This window comes from Amphiura filiformis, chromosome 5 (assembly GCF_039555335.1).
Source record: "Amphiura filiformis chromosome 5, Afil_fr2py, whole genome shotgun sequence".
In the NCBI taxonomy this organism is placed as follows: domain Eukaryota; kingdom Metazoa; phylum Echinodermata; class Ophiuroidea; order Amphilepidida; family Amphiuridae; genus Amphiura; species Amphiura filiformis.
The window spans coordinates 22,665,151-22,691,502 of NC_092632.1; the positions used below are offsets into that span (position 1 = coordinate 22,665,151).

Consider the following 26,352-nt stretch of genomic DNA (forward strand, 5'->3'; position numbering starts at 1 on the left):
TTGGAAGGCAAATTCATTCATGTATTTGATGCATTCATTTTCAGATACTATATACATCGTATTTTTCAAATAAATTTAAAAGCAACACCAACAAGTTCTCCTTGATGTGTATTTTGTATTGTCGAGAACTACAGGCACTTCAAAGCTATAGCAAAATATGTACACATGTCACCAGACAGGATCTTACCTAGGATTTAACAAGTGCCTGTCAGCTTCACCAAAACTCTCTCCATGTCCAAACTTTGAGCTTGAAGCATAAACCAGACCTCTGCACCTTCTGGGAGTTCAGTCAGTTCGAATTAGAGAAGGAGAACCGAGACTCGATCACCATCTTGATACAGGCATGGAGCAAAAATTGGGGGTATTTGGTTTCCTACAGAATGCACTTGAGGCATTCGTTGTCATGCAAGTACCAAGACGCTTCAGGTTAGACGCAGAATTGTTTTCGTTCGTCTCCGTGTACCGTCGGTAAGGGCCCGAATACCCCCAATTTTCTCCCCATAGCCGATGGCGTGATTGTACGTGGCGGTATAGGAGTCCTTCTCTACTTCTGTGGTGTTAATTGATTTTGCCTGTCCCAGGAGCAAACTGCCTGCCCAAAATGATAGGTGGCTGGCTAACACCCTTTCACCAGGCCCATCAACAAGGGGTCAAGTAGGCAAGTAGACCTATATTGAAACTGAGTGAAATTGTCTATTTTTTCAAGAGCCTGTTGATCCCATCATCACTTGCTTAGATAGGCCAAATGAGATGTATACCACAGGCCTTGCCGTTTGAGGCAAGCCCAAACTCAATTTCTAGTGAGCAATTTTCCACTCGCCATAGACACTTAATATTGCTTGCTGTGAATCGCCCAAAATTGACCCAGGACTTTCAATGTATTATATTTATCATAATAAATTAGCTGATAATCACTGAAAACAAGGTGTCAACAGTGCGTAAGTGGTTCATATTTGTACGAATGATCTTTCAGACCTAGAGTGATTCAACTGCTCGCCAAGCACCATGCTAGTGAGTGATTGACTAGTCCACTCGCCCTTAAAATCTAGATGGCAAGGCCTGATACCACCAATTAAATTAAAATTTTCCGCAACTCCAGTGTCCCTTCTCATAGAGTTTCCGGGCACTTCTTGGTGCAGCGTTTCTGGAAAGGGATTTTTTAGAAAAAAAATTTGACCTTTTTGAAAACGGAAAACTTGCCACTCTACAGTAACCACATTATGGTAGAACACAATTGTTTACCATTATGCAGTAAAATTGTTCTTGGTTCAGATGTCTAAAAACTATGGGTAAAATAAACATAGGGAACATTCAGTAAAAATGAAACTCATACAGTATTTTCCTGTTCCTTTTCTTTATTTTTCTCTATTTTATTTTTAAAGATATTTACATTTGAAAAAAAAAATGATACAGAGAATATTTACAGGCCAGGCTTCAGCGCCATTTAACTTGAACATATTATCCACAGACATAATGCATGGCTATCCAATATGTCTTATGCATTTTCAGTTTATTTTAATAATACAATCATGGGCCAATTAATATGGTCAAAATTCCATTAGAAGGAATCACAATTCCACAAAGAGATTTGTTCTTGTTGAGCAGTTTAATGGTTTGGGCAAGAGAACACCACTCTCAAATCTCAATACAAAGTTACATTATCCAGTTTCTTGTTGACCCAATTTAACAGCAAGCACATGTGAGATTCTGACCTACATTATACAAGTGCTCCAGGATGCGATACTTTTTTTCCTACATCATTTTTGTAACACATGTAGTAAAATCAGTTAATTTTTCAGTAAATTTTGCTTTATTCAGTGTTACTTTATGAAAAAAAAATAAAAATTTACAAAAATGATGTACAACAAAAAATATTGCCCATTAACTAGTCGGAATGGCAAGTGAATGATCAAAATGTGCCATTTTAGACATGCGTGAATTGCACTTATCAGATGCATCCAGTAACCTCCCTGTGGGTGGATTGAGTAAATTTCACTTTTTTTCCGCTTTTTTATTTTATCTTGACTATAGTGAAACCTCCTTGACAGATGAAAAGGTGGTCTATTCTTAACAAAAAGCTTGTCTCTCTGATAAAAAAATACAAGTAAAACAAAAAAACAAAAAATGCATTCCGCATTAGGTTTTCAAACTTAGAGGAGCATTATAAGACTAACCATTAAATTAAGATGGCCTAATCAGAAAATTTTTATTACGGGGGAACTTTTTTGGCTACTCTGTAAACCAAGCCATGCCAGCCACAACATTTACCCTGAATTATTCTAATTTTAATTACATTATGTGTATTCACCATAAAATGTTAAAAAAAATGAAACAAAGTTTGCTGCAGAAAGCAGCAAACACAATAAGAAATTTGTAAAATAAAACATAATTAATAGATGCACCAAATTAAATTCTGTAAAAAATGATTCAAAGAAAATACACAAATATATACCAATCTTCGACAAGTTGCTATTTCTACAGTCTTCTAAAAACTAGGATATACTGAAATATACACTTCCTTATATTTATGATATTGTAAAACAATATTTACAATTGTGTGAGAGGTTCCAAATACTTGGTTATACCTCATCTTATCTGGTTATACTTTGCAGTGTCTTTGAATATATATTCCCAATCTAAGCAGCATGTTTATTTGAACCATATCCACAATTTGATGTTATTCCTATGAACACAATGATACGCACTTCTGCAACCATGTTCAAAATGACTTGCATGCTGGTACCTACAGTAAGTCTACTCTGAAGTACAAAGTACAGACACGGATGCACACATTTGTGCCGACTTTGAAGGCACGCATACCTGCAGCAGAGACGCAGCACTACGCACTGTTAACGCGCTGTATACACACGCGTTGTCACTTTGTACTTCAGAGTGGACAAACTGTACTGTAGTTTCAAGTTTCAGATGGCTTGTGCTCCTTTGTCACTACACATACCATCTGGTGACATGCTCAGTAGTAACATCTATGATCTGCCAATATTAGCACTTATAGAATAATCCAAGTATAATTACTTGGAGCTTGGAATTGGATACTTATCTAGCAGCTGGCAATGATAAGCAATCATGATATATTTATCTGTACAAGTAATTATTTTGTTCACTTTCATCAAAAATTACGATGGATTTTAGAAATAGAAGAACTTTCTCTTCAAAATTGGAACTTTAAATATCATTGGTTTTTTTTACGAGTACAAATTCCACTTTTGGGTTTTCAAGTTGGCCAATGAAAATCTTACCACAGCAAAACACCCATGAAATTGGCCAATCAGAGGCCTTGCTCCCAACCATATACCATGAAATTGGCCAATCAGAGGCCTTGCTCCCAACCATATACCATGAAATTGGCCAATCAGAGGCCTTGCTCCCAAACATATACCATGAAATTGGCCATTCAGAGACCTTGCTCCCAACCATATCACCAGAGATTTGTTAAGGGATGAAGGAACATAATGTGTCTTGAACCGAGACAGCTGCTTCAGTGCAACTTTCATATCTCACCACCTCGCTCTCAATGACAAAACATTCCATTTTTTTATAAGCCTTCATGTACAGTACAGGTACCTGCAATCTTGGTTGACCAGACCACTAACAATACAATGAATATACCATGTACTAAAATACATGGTACATCACCAATGTAACTTGTGTTATATTTTAAAACCTAGAAATACTTCTAATAGGACTTGGACACTGAAGATGCATTGTAAGCCTTTGTGAAATTGGTGCTGGGAAAGGGTCTATTTCACCAATCTGGGTTTACTTAATCATGTCTATAAAAACCCAATGACTTTAACTTTCACTTTCTCTTAAAGGTGGGTAACCTGATTGACAATCTCATCCCCCACTTTACCTCATCATAATGCTGATTTTGGTATCAGATGAAAGCTTATATTTTTCTCATAAACATATTGAAATTTGGTGTTCCAAATCGGTATATTTCTGAAGAAATCGTTAAAAAACTGCTGAATTAGTCCCAATATGGTATACCATATTTGAGACTAATTCGCAGTTTTTGATGATATCTTCGGAAACACTGACTGAGTTGGAATTTGAAAAATAGGGCCTTTCACTTGAAATCAATATATTACACGATCATGATGATTATCATTTTAAATAAAAACACTGTAGACTACCGACATCACGCTGTATAAATGTCGGTAATTCCATTGGGAATTAGTCACATTTACAAAAAACATTTACATGTTCTTTTTGCATGAGTGCTTGAAAGGAATGACATTTTATGTTATACGTAAGTTTTAAAGAATTTGATTTTCCAAATATATCAGGTCACCTTCCTTTAAGGAATGGTCTTGCCCATAGGACTATCTTGAGTCCATAAATAGAGACATTTCATCTTTCGCTTCATTGAAATATAAGAGGCATTCTACAATCAAGTTACTCTTCTTTATGACCCTCACATCTTATAGGAAACATAACAGATATTATATCCCATTCCTAAATCTTTCAGAGTTTTACTGACCATGTGTGTCAACATGATTTCAAAGTCTCTGTGAATAACTAAATCAGGTCATGGCAGATTAAGGTTCATCAGCTTAATGGCTAAGAAAACAGTATGTCCCACTCATGTTATGCCCAGAAATAAAACATACCTCATCACACTTTGACTTTCTAAACATGCAGGTGTCTGGTGAGCTACGCACTGCTCTCCTTAGGATGTTTAGGAGAAACTGTTCAGAGACTGATGTAAATTGATGTTTATTGAGCATCATTAAGTTCTATAAATTGAAACAAGTGCTTCATCACTTTTCTGAGAAACCTTAGGAGAGTGTTTCATCTTGCTCACCTATAAAATCCGACATATATCGGCAGTGTTAGAAAGATTTGGAAAAAGACTTAACAAAAGTTTCACTTGTTGTCATGTGTGTTTGATGGTATATTTCCCGCGCTGTAGATTGGATATGTACAATTTGGACTTGGTTCCGTCAGGTCTCTTCACCCACACTTCACCAGTATTGATTGCTGTGACAGTGGCACTGCAGGAAAACAACAGTACAAGGGACTTGTATGAGTACAAGTTATACATCAATATACCAAATTAAAAACTTTACACAAGTAACACAGATACCACACCAATGACACAAATATTTCCCACCTTGGGCAACCAAGTTCTACATGTGGACAGTTTTTCCAAGTAGGGTATGTCGGCTAGTTTTTTTTTTCTTGAAGAGGCTAAACAACCCTAAAAATCATAGAAAACTTGAAAAAATCTGATTTTTTTTTGCAAACATATTTTAAACATGTTCAGATTTTCCCCAAAATATATTCCAGTAAATATCAATTAATTTTGGTCAAAAAATAGCTGTTTTAACTTGCATAATACAGCTACTAAAAAAATCCACAAAATGCAAAACCTGGGTCGGTCAGGCCTGTAGATCAGTTTGGTTTTTTTGATCACCTTATCTACAATGTAATAAAAATCCCTTTAAAAAGGGATGTACCGGCAAAAGGATGAATTACAATGAGTAACATTAGATTTCGTTTTTAAAATATAAATATTCAGTAAAAATGATTTTTAAGTGTAAAGATTATATGGTTGTATTTTGAGCCAAATTCCATTTGTTGCTATTCTCTCAAAATCAGTCTTTATGTTGTTACATAAATTTGAAATAAGATGAAATATATTCCAAACATTTAATAACATTTAGCACCAACTGTGATCATTTGGTACCAAATGTGATCATTTGATGTGATCCCTTCTACATCCTTAAGAATTTCGGAAGCTAAATCATTAGCGTTTTGCCCAATAGTTTATGTATTCTTCTCTCACTTACGTCAAAACTGTCTATATAGTATAATTGTGATTGCAGAAATGAAACTTGTCAAAGCAAACAACATTCGCATCTTTTAGTATATAGATTAATTCATAACAATCTAGTTTTGAAAATTTAAACACACAAAATATTAAACACTCTATCAAGAATAATTATTTTTGGAAAACAACAAATATATTATAGGCCTACACATACTGAAACCCAAAGCTATTGTATTAATTTTGTTAGCATGGTTAAAGACTAGTGATATACATTATATGAACATAATTCGTTACATTTGCATTAAAACTCCATTTTTCTAATTTATATCATCATTATTATAGACCAAAATATATGAAGTTAATCAACTTATCCAAAAGAAGGTAATTGTTTATCATGTGTGCAAATAGGTTTTGATAGCAGACTTTTGATTAAGGGCATAACCCCGGGGGGATCACTCACATAAATGGTCTGCACGCATGCATGACCAAAAAAACAAGTAAAAGGGGGTGTTTTTTTAGGCAAGGCAAGTTACGCACGTGACGAGTTTAGGGTCTAAAAAAAGTGATTTTCAAGAATAAGGGTAGTTTTCTGAAACTGGACAACTTGTTTAGGGTACCTTTTCAAATTGTTGGTAAATTATGAGTCCAAAAAGGGCACATTTGTTGCATTTTCACCAGCCAAAAACTCATTAGGGGGTAAATTCTACACTAAATTACCTTATTAAGGGGCTAAATTTGCTGGTAGGGTAAAACTTCGTTTAGGGGTGTTTGAAAAAATTTGGTCACGCATGCGTACACTGTCATATTTGAGTGCCCCCCCTCGGGCATAACATTACACCCTCTTCTATCATAACATCTAATTATTACCCAGTGAAACTCCTATTAAAATGTAGAACCAATTGTCCTGCCAATTATTCTCTCCCACCAATTACCAATTAATTTTCATGTGTAAGTTTTCTGGAATAGATGTGTAATGACATCAAAACAGTTTCATTAACTTATAGCAAGATCGCTGCTAGATAACCTTGACCCTGCTTGAAGAGCACTATCAGGGCCGTCGCGAGAGGGGGGGGGGGGGTATCGGGGGGTGTGACACCCCCAATACATAATTTTGTCGTCAAATTTTGACTGCTGTCGGCAAAACCATGTGACTGTCGGCAAATGTAGTCAAAGGTATGTGTGATTGTCGGCAAATTGTGAGAGCCATATAACAGATTAATGTGTTACGAAATTGTGTTGTTGTAACGTAATAGACATACTGTGAATGGTATAGTAGTTACTAGTTTACAAAATGTTGACTCCTACCCCCCCTCCACTTTTTAGATTTGTGAGCGCCGTCCTGGCTAAAAAAAATTTGGGTCAACAAATTACAAAAAATTTCTGTCGGCAAACCATACTGTACACCCCCGAATCATATTGGTCTAGTGACGCCCCTGAGCACTATGACCACAGACTGACACACAGACGGAACTTGTACTGAGTATTATATTGTCCCCTGTGCTTTATACTCTAATAAGGTCAACGTGCATGGTAAGAGGACCAGCAAATTGGCCAAATTTTCAATTTAAAAAGAAAGTTCCTGAAATATATACTGATTTTACCTTAGTAATGCAAAATCAACACAAAACTTCTGTTGTCTTCACACACCAATTTGGGTATTTCTATTTGCCTTGACAACTTGATAATGTTTTGACAATATTTTCTGTTTTGTTCATACACTATCTAATAGAAAGTTAGAAACAACAACAAACTTGAGCCAATTAATAAGTACAAAAATCTAAAAATAGCAGATTATATTACATTTTTCATTCTAATATCTTGGTTCAAGCACTTATACACAATGGATGTGTGAACCATTCCCTGAGACCTTTGGTAGTTTTAATACAATTATTGTACAACCTAATCACTACTTACTACACTGGTTGGTCATCCCTATTTTCAATAATGATGCGGTCTTTTCTGTTGAACCATACGCCTTCATAAAACAGCTTGCCATCATCATATCTGGCAGTGTATGGATTCTTCTCTTGCTTCAGATCTACAACATAATAACAAAAGACAAAGTTAAGAATGCACATTGATACACAAGTATCATATAACCTCACAAAGAAGTCAATATTGCTGGGTATAAATAAACTCCAACTAAAATCCAATGGATATTCTGTTTGATATAGACAAAATATCTTACAGATAAGCGACATAGTATGTCATCGATGATACAGATCTCTCCAAATATTGCATCCACTCTAGTATTTTACTCTCTGTGAATCAAGAAACATCAGAGCATATTCCGATTGTCACAGCTTTAAATTGAATACATTTGCCCAAAGTGCTTGCATATATGCACATACATCAATATGCACGGAAAACGGCTGCCTAACAGATTGACATCACTGAGTTCCTGGGAGTAAAAATACTGTTATTTTCAAGTTGGCAAGTGAGGAGAGTTACACATGCCTTATGCTTATTGGTAAACTCTCTTGTTGCAACTATACATTATAACACATTGCTTAATCACTGATGAAAGATTGAAAGATCAACTTCAATTTATTAATATAATCAAACAATCAGGATTTAGAATTTTATATTTTCTGATTCATAGACTACTTACGGTCTTTTCTTCTTGAAAGTCCTTTAGCCTGAGATAAAGAATAACAAATTATATAAATTATCATTAGTTTCAGTCAAACATGACACATCTATCATATATTGAGGCTCTGCGCAACACTGTCTCGTCTACATTTTTGAAAATAGTGGCATTTCCAGTGACAACATAGATATTTCCAACCCCATGGATGCAACAGAACAGTGAAACATAGCCCTATATATACAATATTTAACCACATTTTATTGTTCTGAATAACATTGGCGGTTCTACAAAAAGGCGCCGGTAGTCAACCGGTGGTTGGGTTTTGAATTCTTAACACAGTTACTTTCTCACCGAAAGCTGTGATCCCACTTTCTGTCTATGCTAAACATTTATGAAATAATCTGTTTGAGCCTCTCACAATGTATAATCTCATAGGTTTGTAACACTCCTCCAATCTTAGATCCTAATGAAATGAGCTAAAAGTATGATTACACTTGTTGCTGAGAAAACCCAGCACTTGATGGTGTGCGCACTGTTTTGTTATGTAAAAAGAACAAGGTCAGGCCAGAATCACACAATGCTATACAACTTTGCTAGCAAATGAGGGGTCAATGCATTATGTAGTATTTTCATGACATAATTCAATCACCCAATCAGAACCCTGTTTCTGTGTTTACGCAGGGTATCTGCCAGTGCCCAAAAAGTGCTGAACTTTTCTAATATAAACCAAAGTGCTGAGTCACATGGTAAAATAACCACCAGTTGTTGCCAAGTCTTGGGATTACCTACCTTCATGATCGCTGTCCAGTCATCCAGTATTTCATGGTCCCTCAACATGTAAATGATATATGGACGTATACACTTGTTAAGGAAATCATAATGGGATCAATCTACTTTTTATTTCACAAATATTTAAACAAATCATGGTTTCAACTTTATTATTTCATCACCCTGAATCCATGTATCTAAGTCCCTGTTACTCTTACAAGTTTAGAATCAGAAAATAGATCAATGGGAGTCTCAAAACAGCAATTAATGTTATATCTTGGAATAGATTCATCAGGATTGTATAAAAGTTCGTTAATTATATAGTCTGTTACGAAACTGTCTAAAATTGTGAGCAAAAAATTGGATTTGACTTCATAATTAACAAACTTTATCAGCAATTACTGTTCCTTTATATCAATCATTTGTGTGTTTCGATTCTGTTGGAAGGTCTTGCAATGTGGTTTACTCTATAGCAGTGTGTCAATTTAAGTTACACCATAAATGGGTGGATATTAGTGGTGGTAAAGATTTACACCTTGTTATACTATCCATAAAAAACATGCATGCATGTATATTATCATAAAATGAATAAGGATATCTGAGACAGTGACTGGTTTCTTCTTTCTGTCAGGGTGCAGTGAATCAAATTTCTTGCCTTTCTGTTTCAAAGCTTGTGATTCATTCCATAATTCTAGTAAAGGAGACAAAAAGAAACACAATAAATACTTCATTATAGAATACAAATCATAAATCTAATATCCATAATATACCTAAAATAACTTAGTTACTTTTTACGCCTAATTTTTAGGCTTACTGTTCAAAATTTAGTTAATTGTTATACATGTGGGTAAGGATTACAACGTTAGGACAGTCATTTACAATCACTAAATGTAAATTAATACCCCTGTAACTAGATTTGTGGCCAATTAACTGAACTGTTCTTTCAACAAATCATGACCCATCATATTATTCAGAACTAAATTGGTAACTGCCAGCGAGTATTATTATTGGACATCCTGAATAGAACATCTTCATAAATACTGCACATTAACATTACTTGTGTAGCCACTTGCAATTTGATACTTATCACAGTTATTTCTGGTAGAATTCAAGCAACATCTTTTACCTGTTGTAAGGTCAATATTGTGTCTATCTTCTTCCAGCCTTCTGATCTTTTCTTCCAGTTCAGCACGCAAAGCATCTTTCAACAACATCTTTTCACTCTGTATTCAAAACAAATAATATCCTTAAATTTTAACAAATATGTTTTGTCACCTTATCACCTTAGTTATCTTACACACAACCTGTACTATCGGGCACTAAAGTAGTAAGTCATCTAAATTATACATTATGTAACACAACTTACATTAATTAAGCTGCAAGTAATTAGAAGAATGGATTATCCATGATTTTTTGCTGGGCTTTGATCTAGCTCTATAACAGCGTATATTCCTAACTGACTCATGTTTTGTTCTTGCACAATAACTTGTTGGTCTTGCCCAATAGCATGCAAAAGAGACCTTCAATCTAGCTTTGTCCAAAAGTGTATTCCTAGTGATGACATCGATTTCTGGGCCTCAATTGCTCACGAATGTTATGAATGATTCTTGTTTTATCTTCAGTCAAAACAATTAGCAAGGTGTCTGATATTGTCTGATTTTGTTAAGTGGCAGTGTGCTGAAAATCTTGGCCTGCTTTATAACATCATCCCAGCATGCATTGCTGAATACCAGTATGCCACGATACTGCAAAAGCCCTATAGTCCTGTTATGGTGCACAGAGCATCCTAGTTTGATACATTTCATAGGGGAACTATATATGTCTAGTCTATTACTATTTGTAGTCTCTTACAAAAGAGCAAAATAAGTATATCACAGAGCTTGTGAAGATTTCAATTTCCCTTTTTTTTCACCGAATAGGTCAAAATAAGCTTAGATGCTTAAAACATATTTTTGTTAACAAAGGCAATTGGGAAAATAAATTGAATCAGTCAATTTCTCTTAGACAAATGCACACCAAAACAAATGCATTCATTTCATTCATAGAAGCAGTGCATGTTTGTCTACAATACCTACCTCATGATTCTCATGAGCTCCTTTGCTTTCACTTTCATGTTTATTATTAATATTATTTAGTCTCAGTTCTCGTAATACACCAGCAACATGTGCCCGCATTTTGATACTTTTCTCCAGATCAGATAATGGAATTAGATACTCATGTGCTCCGCCTTTTTGTACTTCTACAAGTCTGTGTTCAACCTGTCCAATCCTTTCAAGATACAACCTACAGAGAAAGCAATGCACAGAATACTCATCAGCAATAATTATTATCACTTTGAATCGAAATTTTCTTTATCAATCACAGATTTTTAAATGAAAACACAATTCCTTTATTCTACAGGGCTTATTATGGGCATGTTACATTCTGTGTATTTTCAGTGCAACATCGGCGTAATTAAATGCCCACAACCTGATCGACTACCTCAATCCCCCCGGTTTATCACACTGTTGACCATGAGATTTTGATATCAAATATTATATCACTCATTAATATATGGTCTTGTGTCATATGGTAGGACCCCAAAATAGTGGGAGGCATTACATTTTTCTCTTCTCTTCCAGATTTAACATGTTGCTACAGAGCTATTTTTTGTCTAATTGCATAAAGTTTGGGCTCATTAAACAGCTTGATTATTCTACTTTTCAAATATGTTTCACAATTTGAAATTATCATTTGTTTAAGGGATACTATACCCCTGCTCAATTTTGTGCCTATTTTTGCATTTTTCTCAAAAATTATAGCACATTGGTGACAAGTAAGATATTTATATTATAGGGGCAAGGATTACAACTACTGTACTGAAAATTCAGCAACTCAAAGCAAGTAGTTATTGATTTATTGTTCAAATATTGGTTTTCCCTCATTTTTGACTGTAACTCCACAACTGTTGTCTTTGCTGAAATAAAATTTCCAGTGCAGTAGTTGTAGTCCTTGCCCCTATAATATACATATCTTACTTGTCCCCAATGCACTTTTATTTTTGAGAAAAATGCAAAAATAGGCACAAAATTGGGCAGGGGTGTAGTACCCCCTTAATTAGTGAAAAATGTTAAAATGTTAATGAGGATAAACCTGGAGGATAAGCAGTGGAGGAGTATGTGCAATCTCTATGAGAAATGTTGTGGCAACAAGATATCTTTTTGAATTTTAAATTTTATCATTGCCAAATTCTGTGCTATATACATGCAAATCATATCTAAAATCAAATCTTGTTCATTCATTATTCATATTCAACTAATGATTTGATATTTTTCATGTTTACAAGTACTCACTGAGAACCGCAAGTCACAAGAACCACAATTTTTCCCTATTCACTACACACAAATGCCAAGATTTTTAGTCACAACATGCGTTTTAGCTTTAAATACCTTGTTGTATCTTGAGATTTATACACCCTGACATAGGAAAAGTATATATTTTTGGAAAGCATTTTTCTACAGGAATCCAAATATGTAGTTAGAATAAATTTAGGATACACTCTAAAGAAATTATTGTCAAAAATATAACAAACATTTGGTGCATGAACTTAATTACTTTTTCGCACCCTGTATCACCACTTTGGTCAATCTGTGTATATTTACAATTATAATTGCTTATATGCTTATTGATATTATGAAATGTGATGTTCTAAACTCATTCTCCTCGTCGCTTCATATGTGCCTTTTGTCGTGCCTCCTCGTTTGCTTTTTTTTTTTTTCTAAAGAGGACATTTAGAGCTTTCAGAAACTGAAAACCACATGTTGATATGACATTTCGTTGTGAAGTTACGTCAATTTATCAACTGCTGAAAACAATAAAACAAACAAATTTTAACACTTTCTTTGCCAATATCTCAAAATCAATATTAGCGACTCATTTCCCTTCGTGTCACAAATATGGCATACCTTCGCTAGTTTTGCTGTTTACAATGATCAGGACTACAATGTAATTCGCGTACACTTACCGATGTACATTGGCTTGCTATTGTGCTAATTAATCACATAAGGGGTACAATATTTTACATTGTATGCAAGTTTGAAGAAAATCCATACCCTAAACTTATACTAGAGTCAGGTGCCTCCCTGGGGAGTGCAACACATTATCAGGCCATTTCATCCAAATGGCAATAAATGGGTAGGTTGAGGGTCATCTTAGGGTTAAATTAAAACTTGCTACATGTACATATCACTTACAGTTCCCTCAAGTCTGTGAACTGCCTCTCCAGCTCATTCATAAAGTCCATGCATTCTTCACGTCTTCTTTCACAGTCTTCTTCATCATACTCTGTCAAAATAAATGTACACAAACCAGAAATTAAACCTTAAGATTGGAAGGCTTCATCAAATATCCTGCCAAGGTACGAGGGCCAGTCAAAAAGTTCGTAGAACTCGGTATGCTACTTTGTCGCACGGTATTGAATTTGGTCTCATTTGAAAGCTTGTTCCTTCAAACCATTACTGCAAAGATATTAGATTTTTGCATCACTGTATGTGGGCAGGACACTCTTCAGAGGAAGCCTACCTCCATGAATTCACAGGTACTACCAGAAGTGAATACAGGGTCATTATGGAAATTTCTCCGGACGGCGGTGAAAAAACGCATAAATAAAATTTAACAATTTACAGTTGCTGTAAATGGTAATGAAGTCCTTGATATTCAACAGCAACGAAATGGTTCTTAGAGTTCAAGAATGGAATGAGCGTCCTTGAAGATCATCCAAGGTCCAAAAGACTTGCTGACGTCACCGCTAATGATATACATGCTGGTTCAGTGGCATTGATAATGAATAAAGAGCCAAATAAGAAAGATGAGATAGCCACAAAATATGACAACTCTGATTAATGTGTTTTCAACATTAATCCATTAACATTGGGTATTCCAGAGTGTCTTCTGGATGGAGTCCCAGAATCTTCATGTACAAAATTGATACCAATTGACATATTCAGGTCCACACCTTCTATACACTTAGAATGAGGACCGAGGCAAGTTTAATCTTTATGTGGCTAAAGGTGATAAGACATACATTAATCACTGGAATTACGAGTGCATTTAGTGGACGCACCTGGGTCTCCCACCCCTAAGAAGATCATCACTTTCGGTCATCATAGTGCAAGGTCTTCATCGCTGTTTCTGAGATCCAGGGAGAGTCGTGATGTCAGATCATTTGCCAAATGAAAGTACAATCATAGGCATATATCATACAGTTTTGATAGCAAAATTGAGGCAAGCCATCATGTGAAGAAGGTTGATGGTAGGAATGTGACTGTTCTCGGATTGTGTCCTGTACGCTATTCTCAGTTTGTCAAGCTGCCATTCACGACAGAGGGGTCAGTTAACTAAAGTAACCACATTGTAGTTCAGACATGGCCTCCAGTTAGTGAAACCTACTTTAGAATTTTAAGTCCTACCTTCATAATATCAGGTTTGCTGGTGATCAATGCTGGTGAGCCTTCACTGAAGAGTGGCTCAAGGAGCTATCGGAAGACTTCCATTTTGTTGACATAGAAGGTTTCAAGAAAAATTGCGACGGGTGCATTAAGGTTTGTAGTGACCATGCTCAAGAGAGAGATAGAAAGAATTTGGCTAGTACTCTTTCAAGTACCTTGTTCTACGAACTTATTGACCGCCCCTCGTAACCAACCATTAGAAGCCAAGGCTCCCGCAAAATTGTATTTTGGATGCAATGTTCAACAAATTTCATCAACTCATTGCGTCCAGTTGGGTGCAAGTTGATTCAGCCCAAAAATGAGTGATTATAAGCTTACCAAATTGTGTTTGCAATGATCCTATTTCGTAACTTCTTCATCATAAAAAGCACGAAAAATATGTTGACTGATCACTCCTAATTCTCCTAATAAAGCTTAATTAATATTCATTACCAATGGACCAATCAGTAAACGACTAAATGAGTTATTGACCTTTCATATTCAACCACTTCCATTTGCGAACAACTTCCGGAGTCAACCAGTCAATAGTGCCGTCGTCGACATGCCTTATGTCGACATCGGCAGGTATCCCGACATGTCGACATAAAAAAAAAACCATTTTTTTTAATTTTCAAAAAATATTTTTGGCCAGAAAAGCAAGTTATAGGCCCAAAATTACTTGTTATTCAAGGTTGGAAACCAGAAAAATACTGCTTCTAAAAACAAGAGCACCAATGGCGCTGTGGCTTTGCGCTTTTTGGTGACAGTGAAAGTAATTGTTCTTGGAGTCGATTGTGCAATGTGACAGATCACATTCAATGGGTACATCTGGTTGGTTGGTAGCTATCTCATTTGCAGAGCATGTACAAGAATACATAATCAATTTAGGGAATTACTATTTAGCGACATGAATCGAATCTGGTGGAATTGGATAGAAATGGGTCCAAATGGACCGAAACTGATCAAAATGTATCAAAATACATAAGCCAATGTCAAGAATAGTGTTGTCTGAATAAGGTTTTGGCTATAATTAATTAGTGACTGTACCCACCAAGTTTAATACCTATACGACAGTTTATACTAATTTGATCTCAGTTGACCCCAGGTCACCCTGAAATGGCCTTCCAAAACTTTGGCTCTAAATAGTGACTGTACCCACCAGGTTTCATGCCTATCCAACAGTTTTTACTCATTTGACCTCAGATAACCCCTGGTGACCACAAAATGACCTTCCAAAAATGTGACTGCAAATGTTGACTGCATCCACCAAGTTTCATGCCCGTCCAAATGTTTTTACTAATTTGACCTCAGATGACCCCTGGTGACCCGAAATGACCTTCCACAAATTTGACTCCAAATGTTGACTGTACTCACAGTTTCACACCCATATGACAGCTGTTACTAAATTGACCTCGGATGACCCACGGTGACCCTGGAATGACCTTCCAAACATTTGGCTCTAAATGTTGACTGTACCTACCATGTTTCATGCCCATATAACAGTTTTTACTAATTCGACTTTAAATGACCCCTGGATAACCTCAGGTGACCCTGAAATGACCTTCCCAAAATTTAACTCCAAATGTTGACTGTACCCACCAAGTTTAATGCTCATCCGACAGTTTTTACTAATTTGACCTCAAATGACCCCTAGTGACCACAAAATGACCTTCCAAAAATTTGACTCCAAATGTTGACTGTACCCACCAAGTTTCATGCCCATGCAACAGTTGTTATTAATTTGACCTCAAATGACCCCTGGTGACCCCAAAATGACCTTCCAAAAATTTGAATCCAAATGTTGACGGTATCACCATGCAGGGCAGCGGAAAATAATTCCCTTTCTGGGAACGTGAAGTGCTGTTTGGAATATTTTCTGCCAGCACGGATTTGGAGCGCGAGTAAGAACGGGTGGGGTCCAGGGCCGAAGCCCCAGCGGAGGTCCAGGCAGGGGCCGGCCGTTGTACGAAACTACGAATTACAAGCAGGTTGCAAAAATTTATACCAAACATCTGAAAATTCACATATGAAAAAAAAATCAGTCAATGAGAAAGTACTATACGGTGTAGTACGAAACGTCATTTATACCGAAATACTTTTGGATTTGTACACAAGAACATTTGCAAATTATGAATTATGGATAATCCTGATGAATTTATTTAAGAAATTTAGGTCTTCTTTTTGAGAACATTAGCGCCATATATAAAGGCCAGATTTTCCTGCGTGGCATCCGACTGCTAACCATGTTTTGACCTTGTCTGTTGTTCATGCGCACATAATCGTAAATATCACTCAAATTGTCGTGTTTTCATTTCAAATTTGTAGAGATCACATTCACAAGTTCTAGCAAACATAATTTTCAACACTAAAATTGTTAATATTGTACCGATTTTGCACAATTTTTATGCAAAGTTGAGACTATATAGCGGATTTAGTGGTATGAACCCTTGAAAAACAAGATGACAGTTAGACTCTACCGCATTTACTTTCTGGGATCCCAGCGGTGTCGTCTGGTCTGGAGCTCTTGTTGGCGCATAAGGGAGACTACAGGGGATCGAGCCATACAAAATTTAAAATCAACAAATTAAAAGGCATCTGTTTATTTTCATATTTTGTTTACAAATATTCCTCGCGTTCAATTTTATTGATCAGCTATGAGCTATCCTCAAAAGCTCTCAAAGTTCGCAGAAATATATTTTACAAGAGGTGGTTTTCACAGAATATTTTCAGATCTGAAGGAAAATGGTATTAAATGATTAGGATATTAAAAATATTTTTACCGTCTTGTTATTTTTTTTTTTTTTCTGCGACTATGAATTTTTCTGGGAACGCCGGTACCACGATACCGGTGATTTCGTAGCCCTGTCACCATGTTTCATGCCCATACGACAGTTTTTACTAATTTGACCTCAGATGACCCCTGGTGACCCCAAAATGACCTTCCCAAAATTTGGCTATAAATGTTGACTGTATCCACAAAGTTTCATGCCCGTTCAAAAGTTTTTACTAATTTGACCTTAGATGACCCCTGGTGACCCGAAATGACCTTCCACAAATTTTACTCCAAATGTTGACTGTACGAGGGCTGTCGAGTGCAGATCCGTCGGACACGCTTTTCAATACGGAATAAATGCTAACCTCATTGTGACATCATCCAAGCAGCAAAGTTCATTTCCCATTGAAAAAGCGTTATCCGACGGATCTGCAGACAACCATTCTGGTACCCACCAAGTTTCATGCCCATACGACAATTGTTACTAATTTGACCTCAGATGGCCCATGGTGACCCTGAAATGACCTTCCAAAATTTGACTCTAAATGTTGACTGTACTTCAAGCACATATAACAGTTTTTACTAATTTGACCTCAAATGACCCCTGGATGACCTCAGGTGACCCTGAAATGACCTCCCAAAAATTGGGCTCTAAATGGTGTACCCACCAAATGTCATGCCCATCCGACAGTTTTTACTAATTTGACCTCAGGTGACCCCTGGTGACCCTGAAATGGCTTTCAAAAATTTTGACTCCAAATGTTGATTGTACCCACCAAGTTTCATGCCCTTTTGACAGTTTCTACTAATTTGACCTCAGATGACCCCTGGTGACCCCGAAATGACCTTCCCCAAATTTGGCTCTAAATGTTGACTGTACCCACCAAGTTTCATGCCCATACGACAGTTTTTACTAATTTGACCTCAAATGACCTCTGGTGACCCCAAAATGACCTTCCCAAAATTTGGCTTTAAATGTTGACTGCACCCACCAAGTTTCATGCCCATACAACAGTTTTTACTAATTTGACCTCAAATGACCCATGGTGACCCCGAAATGACCTTCCCAAAATTTGGCTCTAACTGTACCCACCAAGTTTCATGCCCATACAACAGTTTTACTAATTTGACCTCAGATGACCCCAAATGACCTTCCAAAAATTTGACTCCAAATGTTGATTGTATCCACCAAGTTTCATGTCCATCCGACAGTTTTTACTAACTTGACCTCAGATGACCTCTGGTGACCCCGAAATGACCTTCACAAAATTTGGCTATAAATGTTGACAGTACCCACCAAGTTTCATACCCATACGATAGTTTTTACTAATTTGACCTCAGATGACCCCGAATTGACCTTCCAAAATTTGACTCGAAATGTTGACTGTACCCACCCCAGTTTCATGCCCATACGACAGTTGTTACTAATTTCGGAAGCAATCGGGTCAAATTATTATTTTTTTTTTGTAACTTTTTTCTGATTGGGGAATATTTTTTAAGTGATCCCCCCCCCGGCTGTCATTGATTGCTTGTCTTGACATTCCTTTTGATTTCTCTCAAAAACTTAGCTCAGGATTAATATTGCACAGCCTAGAGCAAAACATTAAACTTGGCAACTTTCAATCAACATGATCAATGATTTCTGAAACCACTAATTTCAGTCACATTTTAATTCAATAATTATGTACATTTTATTTCAACTTTTCTATTTCTGCCACCCCCTTATGAATTATTCATTCATAACTGTGATGACCTTGGGACCGTCCAATCAGAATCAACATGATCAATCAATACGCCCTAAGGTCATGATCTGTGTGGTGAAACCAAAATAAACAGTCAAAAATGGCGTGATTGGTCGGCACAGTCGATGTAACATCGATCAAATAAACCGTGGTCTTGAATTTCGTAAGAAGTCCTGGCCTAAAAACTATGTTGTTTTTCAGGAGAAAACATATTAATCTTTGATATTCTGAAGTATAAAATTGTTGGGCAAAGCGGAACATCATTTATTTAGACTGTTTTTGCTATAGAAAAATACGAAAAATTTTCAATTTTGCGAAGAGGGGTAAATCCCATTGAAAATATAATTTTTCCTCAGAATCATGTCAACAATAAAACGGGTTTAATTTACTGTTTTTAACTATATTCTAACAATTAAATCTACAAAGAGCATGACGAAATACGAACAGCTTGCATGACTTTTCGGTCTGTGTTCAGATAACAGGTGCACTTGACTTGCCAAAGAAAAATAGTGCAATCCGTCTATTTCCGTCATCTTCTCACAACTTAAATTATACAGACCAAAATAATCTCTAGCACACACAGGGAACCAAGCAAAGCGATTGAAATTGCTCGTTTCTCATGACGATTTCGGACTTTTCTTTCATAAAATAACTACTTTTCTCACCTCATTTCAACCCAATATGGAGTGCAATCGATTGAAAAATAACTGTTAGAAAGTTAGAACTCAATTTTAAAAGCACATATCGCACACAGAAATAACCTTAGCATAAAAAGCACCATCGGAAGTGGCGAAAAATGAAGCAAAATACACCGTCCACTTAGCGCGATCACGATGGCTCGTCAAGCAAGCTTGGAGCCAAAAAATGGCAATTTTTTTTTACAAATTTGGATAAATTTGTATATTTTGATTACATTTGCTTCTATTGAACAGTCAGGAACACATTGAATTAGTATGCATTGCTAGCTGTTCAATAGAAGCAAAAGTAATTAAAATGTACAACTGTATCCAACTTTCTTTTTTTTTTGAGTAGTATTTCTCTGGTTTCCAACCATGAATAACAAGTCATTTTGGGCCTATAACTTCTTTTTTTAAAGAATTTTTTTATGTCGACACACTGTCGACGTCGGTATACGAATTATATCAACATGTCGACATTAAAAAACGGTGCCGACAACAGCACTACCAGTCAATGAAAATTTTTACGGCAGCGGAATGTGTGGACAGCTGTTTACAAGCTTTCGCTCAAACACGAGACCAAAAACATAACTTTCTAAACTATCGTACAGTGTCAGCAAGTTTGCATTCACGTAACTTTGTTACTGAGAATAATATTACATAAATCTTTAAAATCTCATCAGGAAAATGGAAAGAAATAGTCAAATATTTGCATCAAACTGCGATGTAATGTAATTGTATTCCCTGTTGCCCAACACGTCAACATGTACGGACGCTTTACACAAATTTGTGGGATGCGCATTTCTCGACCAGGTTTTATAGTTGTGCGTCCGATCGGACGCAGAGTTATTGAAGGCTAGCGTTTGCTTTCGAGAAGTCTAGCCAAGAATTTGCTCACCGATAGCTTCACAAGTTCACATTCTGGGCTAGAGACCATTGCATTCAAAATCTAGTCGGATTCACTGAAGCATGACACCGTGCAAAGCAATGGAAGTTGAAAAGTAAACACAGCCGATCAAGACAGGCGATCGCATCAAAAATGTTGCTAAAATTACACTTCAGCAAAATTTTAGACTGTCCAAAATAGCCAAATCTTGCTCAAAAGATACAGTTGACTGATCGAAAATAACTTTCATCCAAATTTCAACATTAACAGAATAAATAATCTCCGGTGCAAAAAACTACACCGCTGTCCGACCGAAAAACCATAGCAAAGCACTCTAGCATCGAATGCGTAACTATCGTGTGCAAATGCGAAGCTAGAGTTCTTGAGTAAGCTAGCTAGCGGGAGCCTAGTTATTACAACTGGACAGTATTTTACTAAATACTTAACTTGCCAACAAAACACTATAGGACACCCTACCGAAGGTTCCTACAACTTGACAACAAGTCCTCAAACGTTCAAAATGTGGAGTTACTACAACCATCGAGCTATTAGGAGCTCGATGCTACATCTGTGTCTCATGACTAGCCCGAGGTACTCACACCTCCGTCACTACAATTTCCACTGGCCTTCTCCATAACACAGATCTGGTCCAGGGTACACAGTATCAAATTATATTAACAAAATATCACTTCTACCATTCCTCACGTGAAAATAAGACTTAAACAAAACATATTTGGTGCATGTGTGTGAAAATTTGGAACATTTGAAGACTGTAAATGACCAAATTTGTGACCGTGAGCGATCGTCACCATAACAAAAATTAATGTCTCATAGTAATAGATAGTTCACCACGTAAACTTGTATGGCTCAAAATTCGGACCGCTTTCGCCATTAAGTTTACTGTCATTGCATATTTTGAAACGGTTGACGTTTTAATGATCCCTGATTCCCGTCAATTATTTTAGCTGTGTCAGTGTCCGAATGTATGATGCTGGTGGGCAGTGGCGGCGCCACAGACAGGGGGGGCAATTGATTTTCAAAAAGAGGTAAAAGAGAAAGAGATGAAGGAGAGAGAAAAGGGAGGGGAGAGAAAGAGAGGTGGGAGAAGAAGAAAAGGAGCAATTCCCCTCCGCCTCCCTGGCCATGGTTAGGAGGAAACTCCCCTTTGGACATCTTGCCCCTTGTGGAATGCTGACCTACGCGGTTTTAAAGTTGTTGGTTTTTATCTTTTGGGCCCATTTTTGGCAAATTTTCCCCCATAAACGTCACATGGCCTCTTCTTGCTTTTTTCCCCAACTACTTTGGAAAAATCCTGGAACGCTCACTTTCCCGCACGGCAACACATGCAAGTCTGCACTGCCATGCAGCAATTAATCATTATAAAGAAGTTTACTTTCAGTCCGATATCACACAACTTTTACGGGGTTTCATCACATCCAAAACCTATACTACATTTTTGTAGAACGCCTCTCTCAGAAATAGTGTACAAATTATGCACCAATATAAATAAGCAATTGGCTTCATTACGGCCGGCCAGGATTTATTGGGGGCTGATTTTGAAAAGGTGGACCTGTTTTGGACCTTTTCCTAAAATTTTGACCAAGAAAGCATAAAGAACCTAATTTTTTTACTCGCTATACTCGCGAATGGGCAAATTTTGCCCTTTTCTGTCTGAAAAAGCATAAAAAACTGTTTTTTTTCGCTCGCTACGCTCGCAAAGTGGACCTTTTAGCTTTTCAGCTTTTAGTGATCATAGGGGGCGACTACCTCTCGCCTACGGCCCTCATTTGCAACCTAAAGACGCCCACCATTCATAAAAAAACGACATATCATATACAATGCAACTGACTTAATTATACACACGTTGCGACTAGAGGCGAGATCCGACCGAGTGTGGGGTATAAATCCCCCAATATTTTGATAGGGTAGATGGTCCATACAATCATTCCCCAATGTTGACGCCTGTATGTGGGTTTTTGACCAAAGTAACCTCATATTTGGCCATTTTAGCCAACATGTAAAAGTGCAAATTTTTTCGCTTCACACGATTTTATTTAACATTTCAACCATATTTCAGTTCGTGCACATTTGTACCATGAACTTATTTTGTTGCCAAAAGGTACTGGATTTACTAATTGAGTAGGTCCATGCCTAAAACCAGCGGGCTGAAAGTCGGGCCTGTGAATGAAATCCATAAAAATATGCCGTTGGAAAATAAATTTTAAAAAACCCAAAAGGGTGAAAATGATGCATCAAATGGCTTCATTTGTGCTTTCATTTTGAAAATTTTCCAAATTCTGAGGGGGGGCACTTCCCCCCTCAGACACCCCCCTGCGTCACGCAAGCGCGACGGGCAGCGCTGTCACGCCGCATAACAAATTTCTAAAATTGTTTTGCCCCCTATCAAAATACCCTGGCGCAGCCCCTGCTGGTGGGAACCAGCCAAACTTCAGTAAAAAACATGATCGCTGATAACGATGTGATGTGGGACTTGCATAGGATTGCACAGCGATTAAATTTGGCAAAATTTGACCTTTCTAGACAAGTTGACATAACTTTGTGTGCGTAATATAGGCACCGGAGTTGGCAAAATGCGCTGGCCACTTTTCAAAATGCGCGAAAATGCGACAAAAAATAGGTCAAAATGCGCTAAAATGCGTGATCCCCTGTTATCAATGCAAAACACGAAAAAAACATCGGTAAAACGATGGCATGTCAATCAATTTGGACCGACTGCCGGTTCATCTCCGTGTTCATTTCCAGGTTCTGGAAAAAATAAAAAATAAAGATGGCGACCATCACAAGTCGTCGATCGAAATGTCGAAAGCAAGGGCAAATTTCCCCACATTATGCTTGGTTTAATGATCGTTATTTGTATTTTGATGTACATAAGTGAAGTTAGAACCAATATTGCGTGAATTTTCTTGTAAATGCTGCCGATTTGGGGCATAAAATCGTAAGTTTTAACTTTAAGCTTATCGATGGGTCAAAATCGTGAACATTCTCGATGGAACCCAAAATGCGCTTTGGACACCCAAATGCGTGAAAATGTGCGCTTTTGCGCGAACCGCGCAAACTCCGGTGCCTAGCGTAATATGATCAAAGACAGTCTTGACTTTTAAAGTAATATGTGCATCGCTTTTGGTGTTTTGATGTTTTGGGAGACTGTGAGGGATCCCAAACAACGGGTGACGGAGCCTATTCTTGACGGTCTGTGTAATATTCCTTCCACACTCTGCCGTACGGTAATAGCCTGATATTATACGTTGGAAAGATAGTATCAGTTTGTTAACACGGTCTGTGTAATATTCCTTCCACACTCTGCCGTACGGTAATAGCCTTATATTATACGTTGGAAAGATAGTATCAGTTTGTTAATGAGGACAACGTAGTTCCTTGTACTAGCATCAGTGTTTACTCAGTCTCAGAGGCTACATGTCTTAATTTTGGCCCAGTGAAAATTATTTTTGGCGCACACAAATTTGCAATGCTGTATTACAATAAATTAGTCAATTTGGGGAATTACTGAGCCAAAATTTGGCCAATCTGGGAAGAAAATGTCTCATTTGGCGCACCCAATTTCCAGAGAGAGATAACACGGTGGCTATGGTGGCGAATAAATTTCATTTTTTTGCTGTGAAATGCAGATTTAATGAAGAAAAGAGATCCCAGGAAGTCTTCATAGTATTATTTTTAAGGATTATATCACAAAAACTGAACATGTGAGTACTTCTTTTATGAATGCAGGGTGAACCTTTTGAAACTGTGTGCAACATGATCATGAGTTCACGGTCCGGTTGCCTCCGTGTGCCCCGTGTTTTCCAATACTACGGAAGTCATGGTCCTATGGCGAGGAAGGAACCAATAGGGCCATGATGTGTCGGGCTATCTCATGACAAATCGATATAGACGTTCGCTTTTCGTATCTCTTTCCTTGTTGGAAAGGTACAATGTATAACGTTGAGGAGATAGGAACATGTACCAAACATCCGGGACCTACTCTGCCATTTTGGCTGAGTAATGGTACATGAACACGGTCTTTTGTTCCTACAGTATGTAAATTAGTCATTATGTAAAGCTGTGTTTATCCAGAGATCAGTGGTTTATACCCATGGGTTACTCATCATGCATCATCAGACTGAATCATTGTCGTTAATTGCACAAGTTATGTGTGCAATTCTAGAGAACAGCGAATCGTGCGCATACTCAGCAGGCAAACGCGACGGCGATTTAGTACACTGATCATGCGTCCGATTCAGGTTTCTGCAAAAGTGATTGAGTATAAATATGCATCTTTAGAAATGACCGGCGATTGTATGTTCTCAAGTGGGTTTTATCATGTTAAAAGGGCATTTCGTGATCCACAGCCTCATCCCCCCACTTTTCTCAAAAAAAGTTGAGATTTTTATATCACTGGAAACCTCTGGCTACATGTACAAAATATTTTTTGCAGATTAATTCGTTTAGCAAAGATATCGTGAAAATTGAATTTTGTTCTGGTGCACCAGAACGAAATTACAACGCATTGTCTATGGAGCAGTGTAATACACATAATCATGCATAACTTGCGAACGCAAAATCGGAATCAACTGAAATTTTGGGAATAGGTTTTTTTCGTGGATATCTACTGAAAAATGTCATAAAAAGAGGGTGCTATAATCAAATTCAGAGTGGCGAGTGGAAATTTATGAATGAACTGTGCGCCGTGCGCCTTGTTACCGCCAATTTGCAACATCACGGTAGTCGCTCGTCAAAGGTTTGCTGCATTTGACTATAGAATCACGAATACTCCTTTAATTAGTGACCTGACACACATTTGTATTGGTTCGATCAAGCATTGAAATGCTTTCATTTTTTGTACTGGATCGTTCAAGCATTCCCAACAAATTTTTCAATGTAAGTGCCTCTGGCCCTAGTGGAAGTAAAAACGGATACTATGGTCAGAGTTCTACGGCTAAATCGACATGACATTCATTGTCAATCATGATTTTTTTAAGCTTACCTGAACTGTCTTCTGATCCAGAACTTTCAGATTCTGTTTCATCTTCATCAGTCTTTTCACTATCAGGAGTACTCTGATCTTCTTCCATATCTTCTGGCTCACTATCAGCCGTATCCATTCTGTCGTTAAAAGAAGAAATCTTGGCGAAAAATTGACCCTACGGTAACCAAATATGAAACAACGCTGCCGAATTTGTAGCTTTGTGATTGTCAATTGCGCATGCGCAGCACAAAGCGGTATTTTTTTTAGTGTTGCAAGTAGTGTAAATCGAATTAATGGTGTTGCCAAATCAAATTTTACGGTGTCTGATCTCCGCCAAACTCCCCCTTTTATAATTCATCTCCCCAAATTTTCAGTTTTCCCCCTTTTTGCGAAACTGCTTTCCCCCTTTTTCAAATATTTCCCCTTTTTAACTTTCCCCTTTTTCAAATAGTTCCCCCTTTTGTACTTCCCCCTTTTCAAATAGTTTCCCCTTTTCGACTTTCCCCTTTTCAAATAGTTCCCCTTTTCGACTTTCCCCTTTTCAAATAGTTCCCCCTTTTCGAATTTCCCCTTTTCATATAGTTTACCCATTTTCGAATTTCCCCTTTTCATATAGTTTCCCCTTTTCGAATTTCCCCTTTTCATATAGTTTCCCCCTTTTCGAATTTCCCCT

At 37.1% G+C, this 26,352-nt stretch overlaps 1 protein-coding gene across 1 annotated transcript; it reads right to left on the reverse strand.

The window, feature by feature from the left end:
- Positions 1 to 1,345: 1,345 nt before the first annotated feature.
- Positions 1,346 to 25,914, reverse strand: LOC140152807 (breast cancer metastasis-suppressor 1-like protein-A). Its single transcript, XM_072175307.1, has 9 exons — positions 25,698 to 25,914; positions 13,385 to 13,475; positions 11,228 to 11,435; positions 10,279 to 10,375; positions 9,751 to 9,843; positions 9,174 to 9,238; positions 8,406 to 8,433; positions 7,709 to 7,832; positions 1,346 to 5,015 (listed from the first exon to the last, which is right to left on the reverse strand). The coding sequence occupies exons 1-9, from the start codon at positions 25,813 to 25,815 to the stop codon at positions 4,898 to 4,900; spliced, it is 942 nt and encodes a 313-aa protein (XP_072031408.1). The 5' UTR covers positions 25,816 to 25,914; the 3' UTR covers positions 1,346 to 4,897.
- Positions 25,915 to 26,352: the final 438 nt, after the last annotated feature.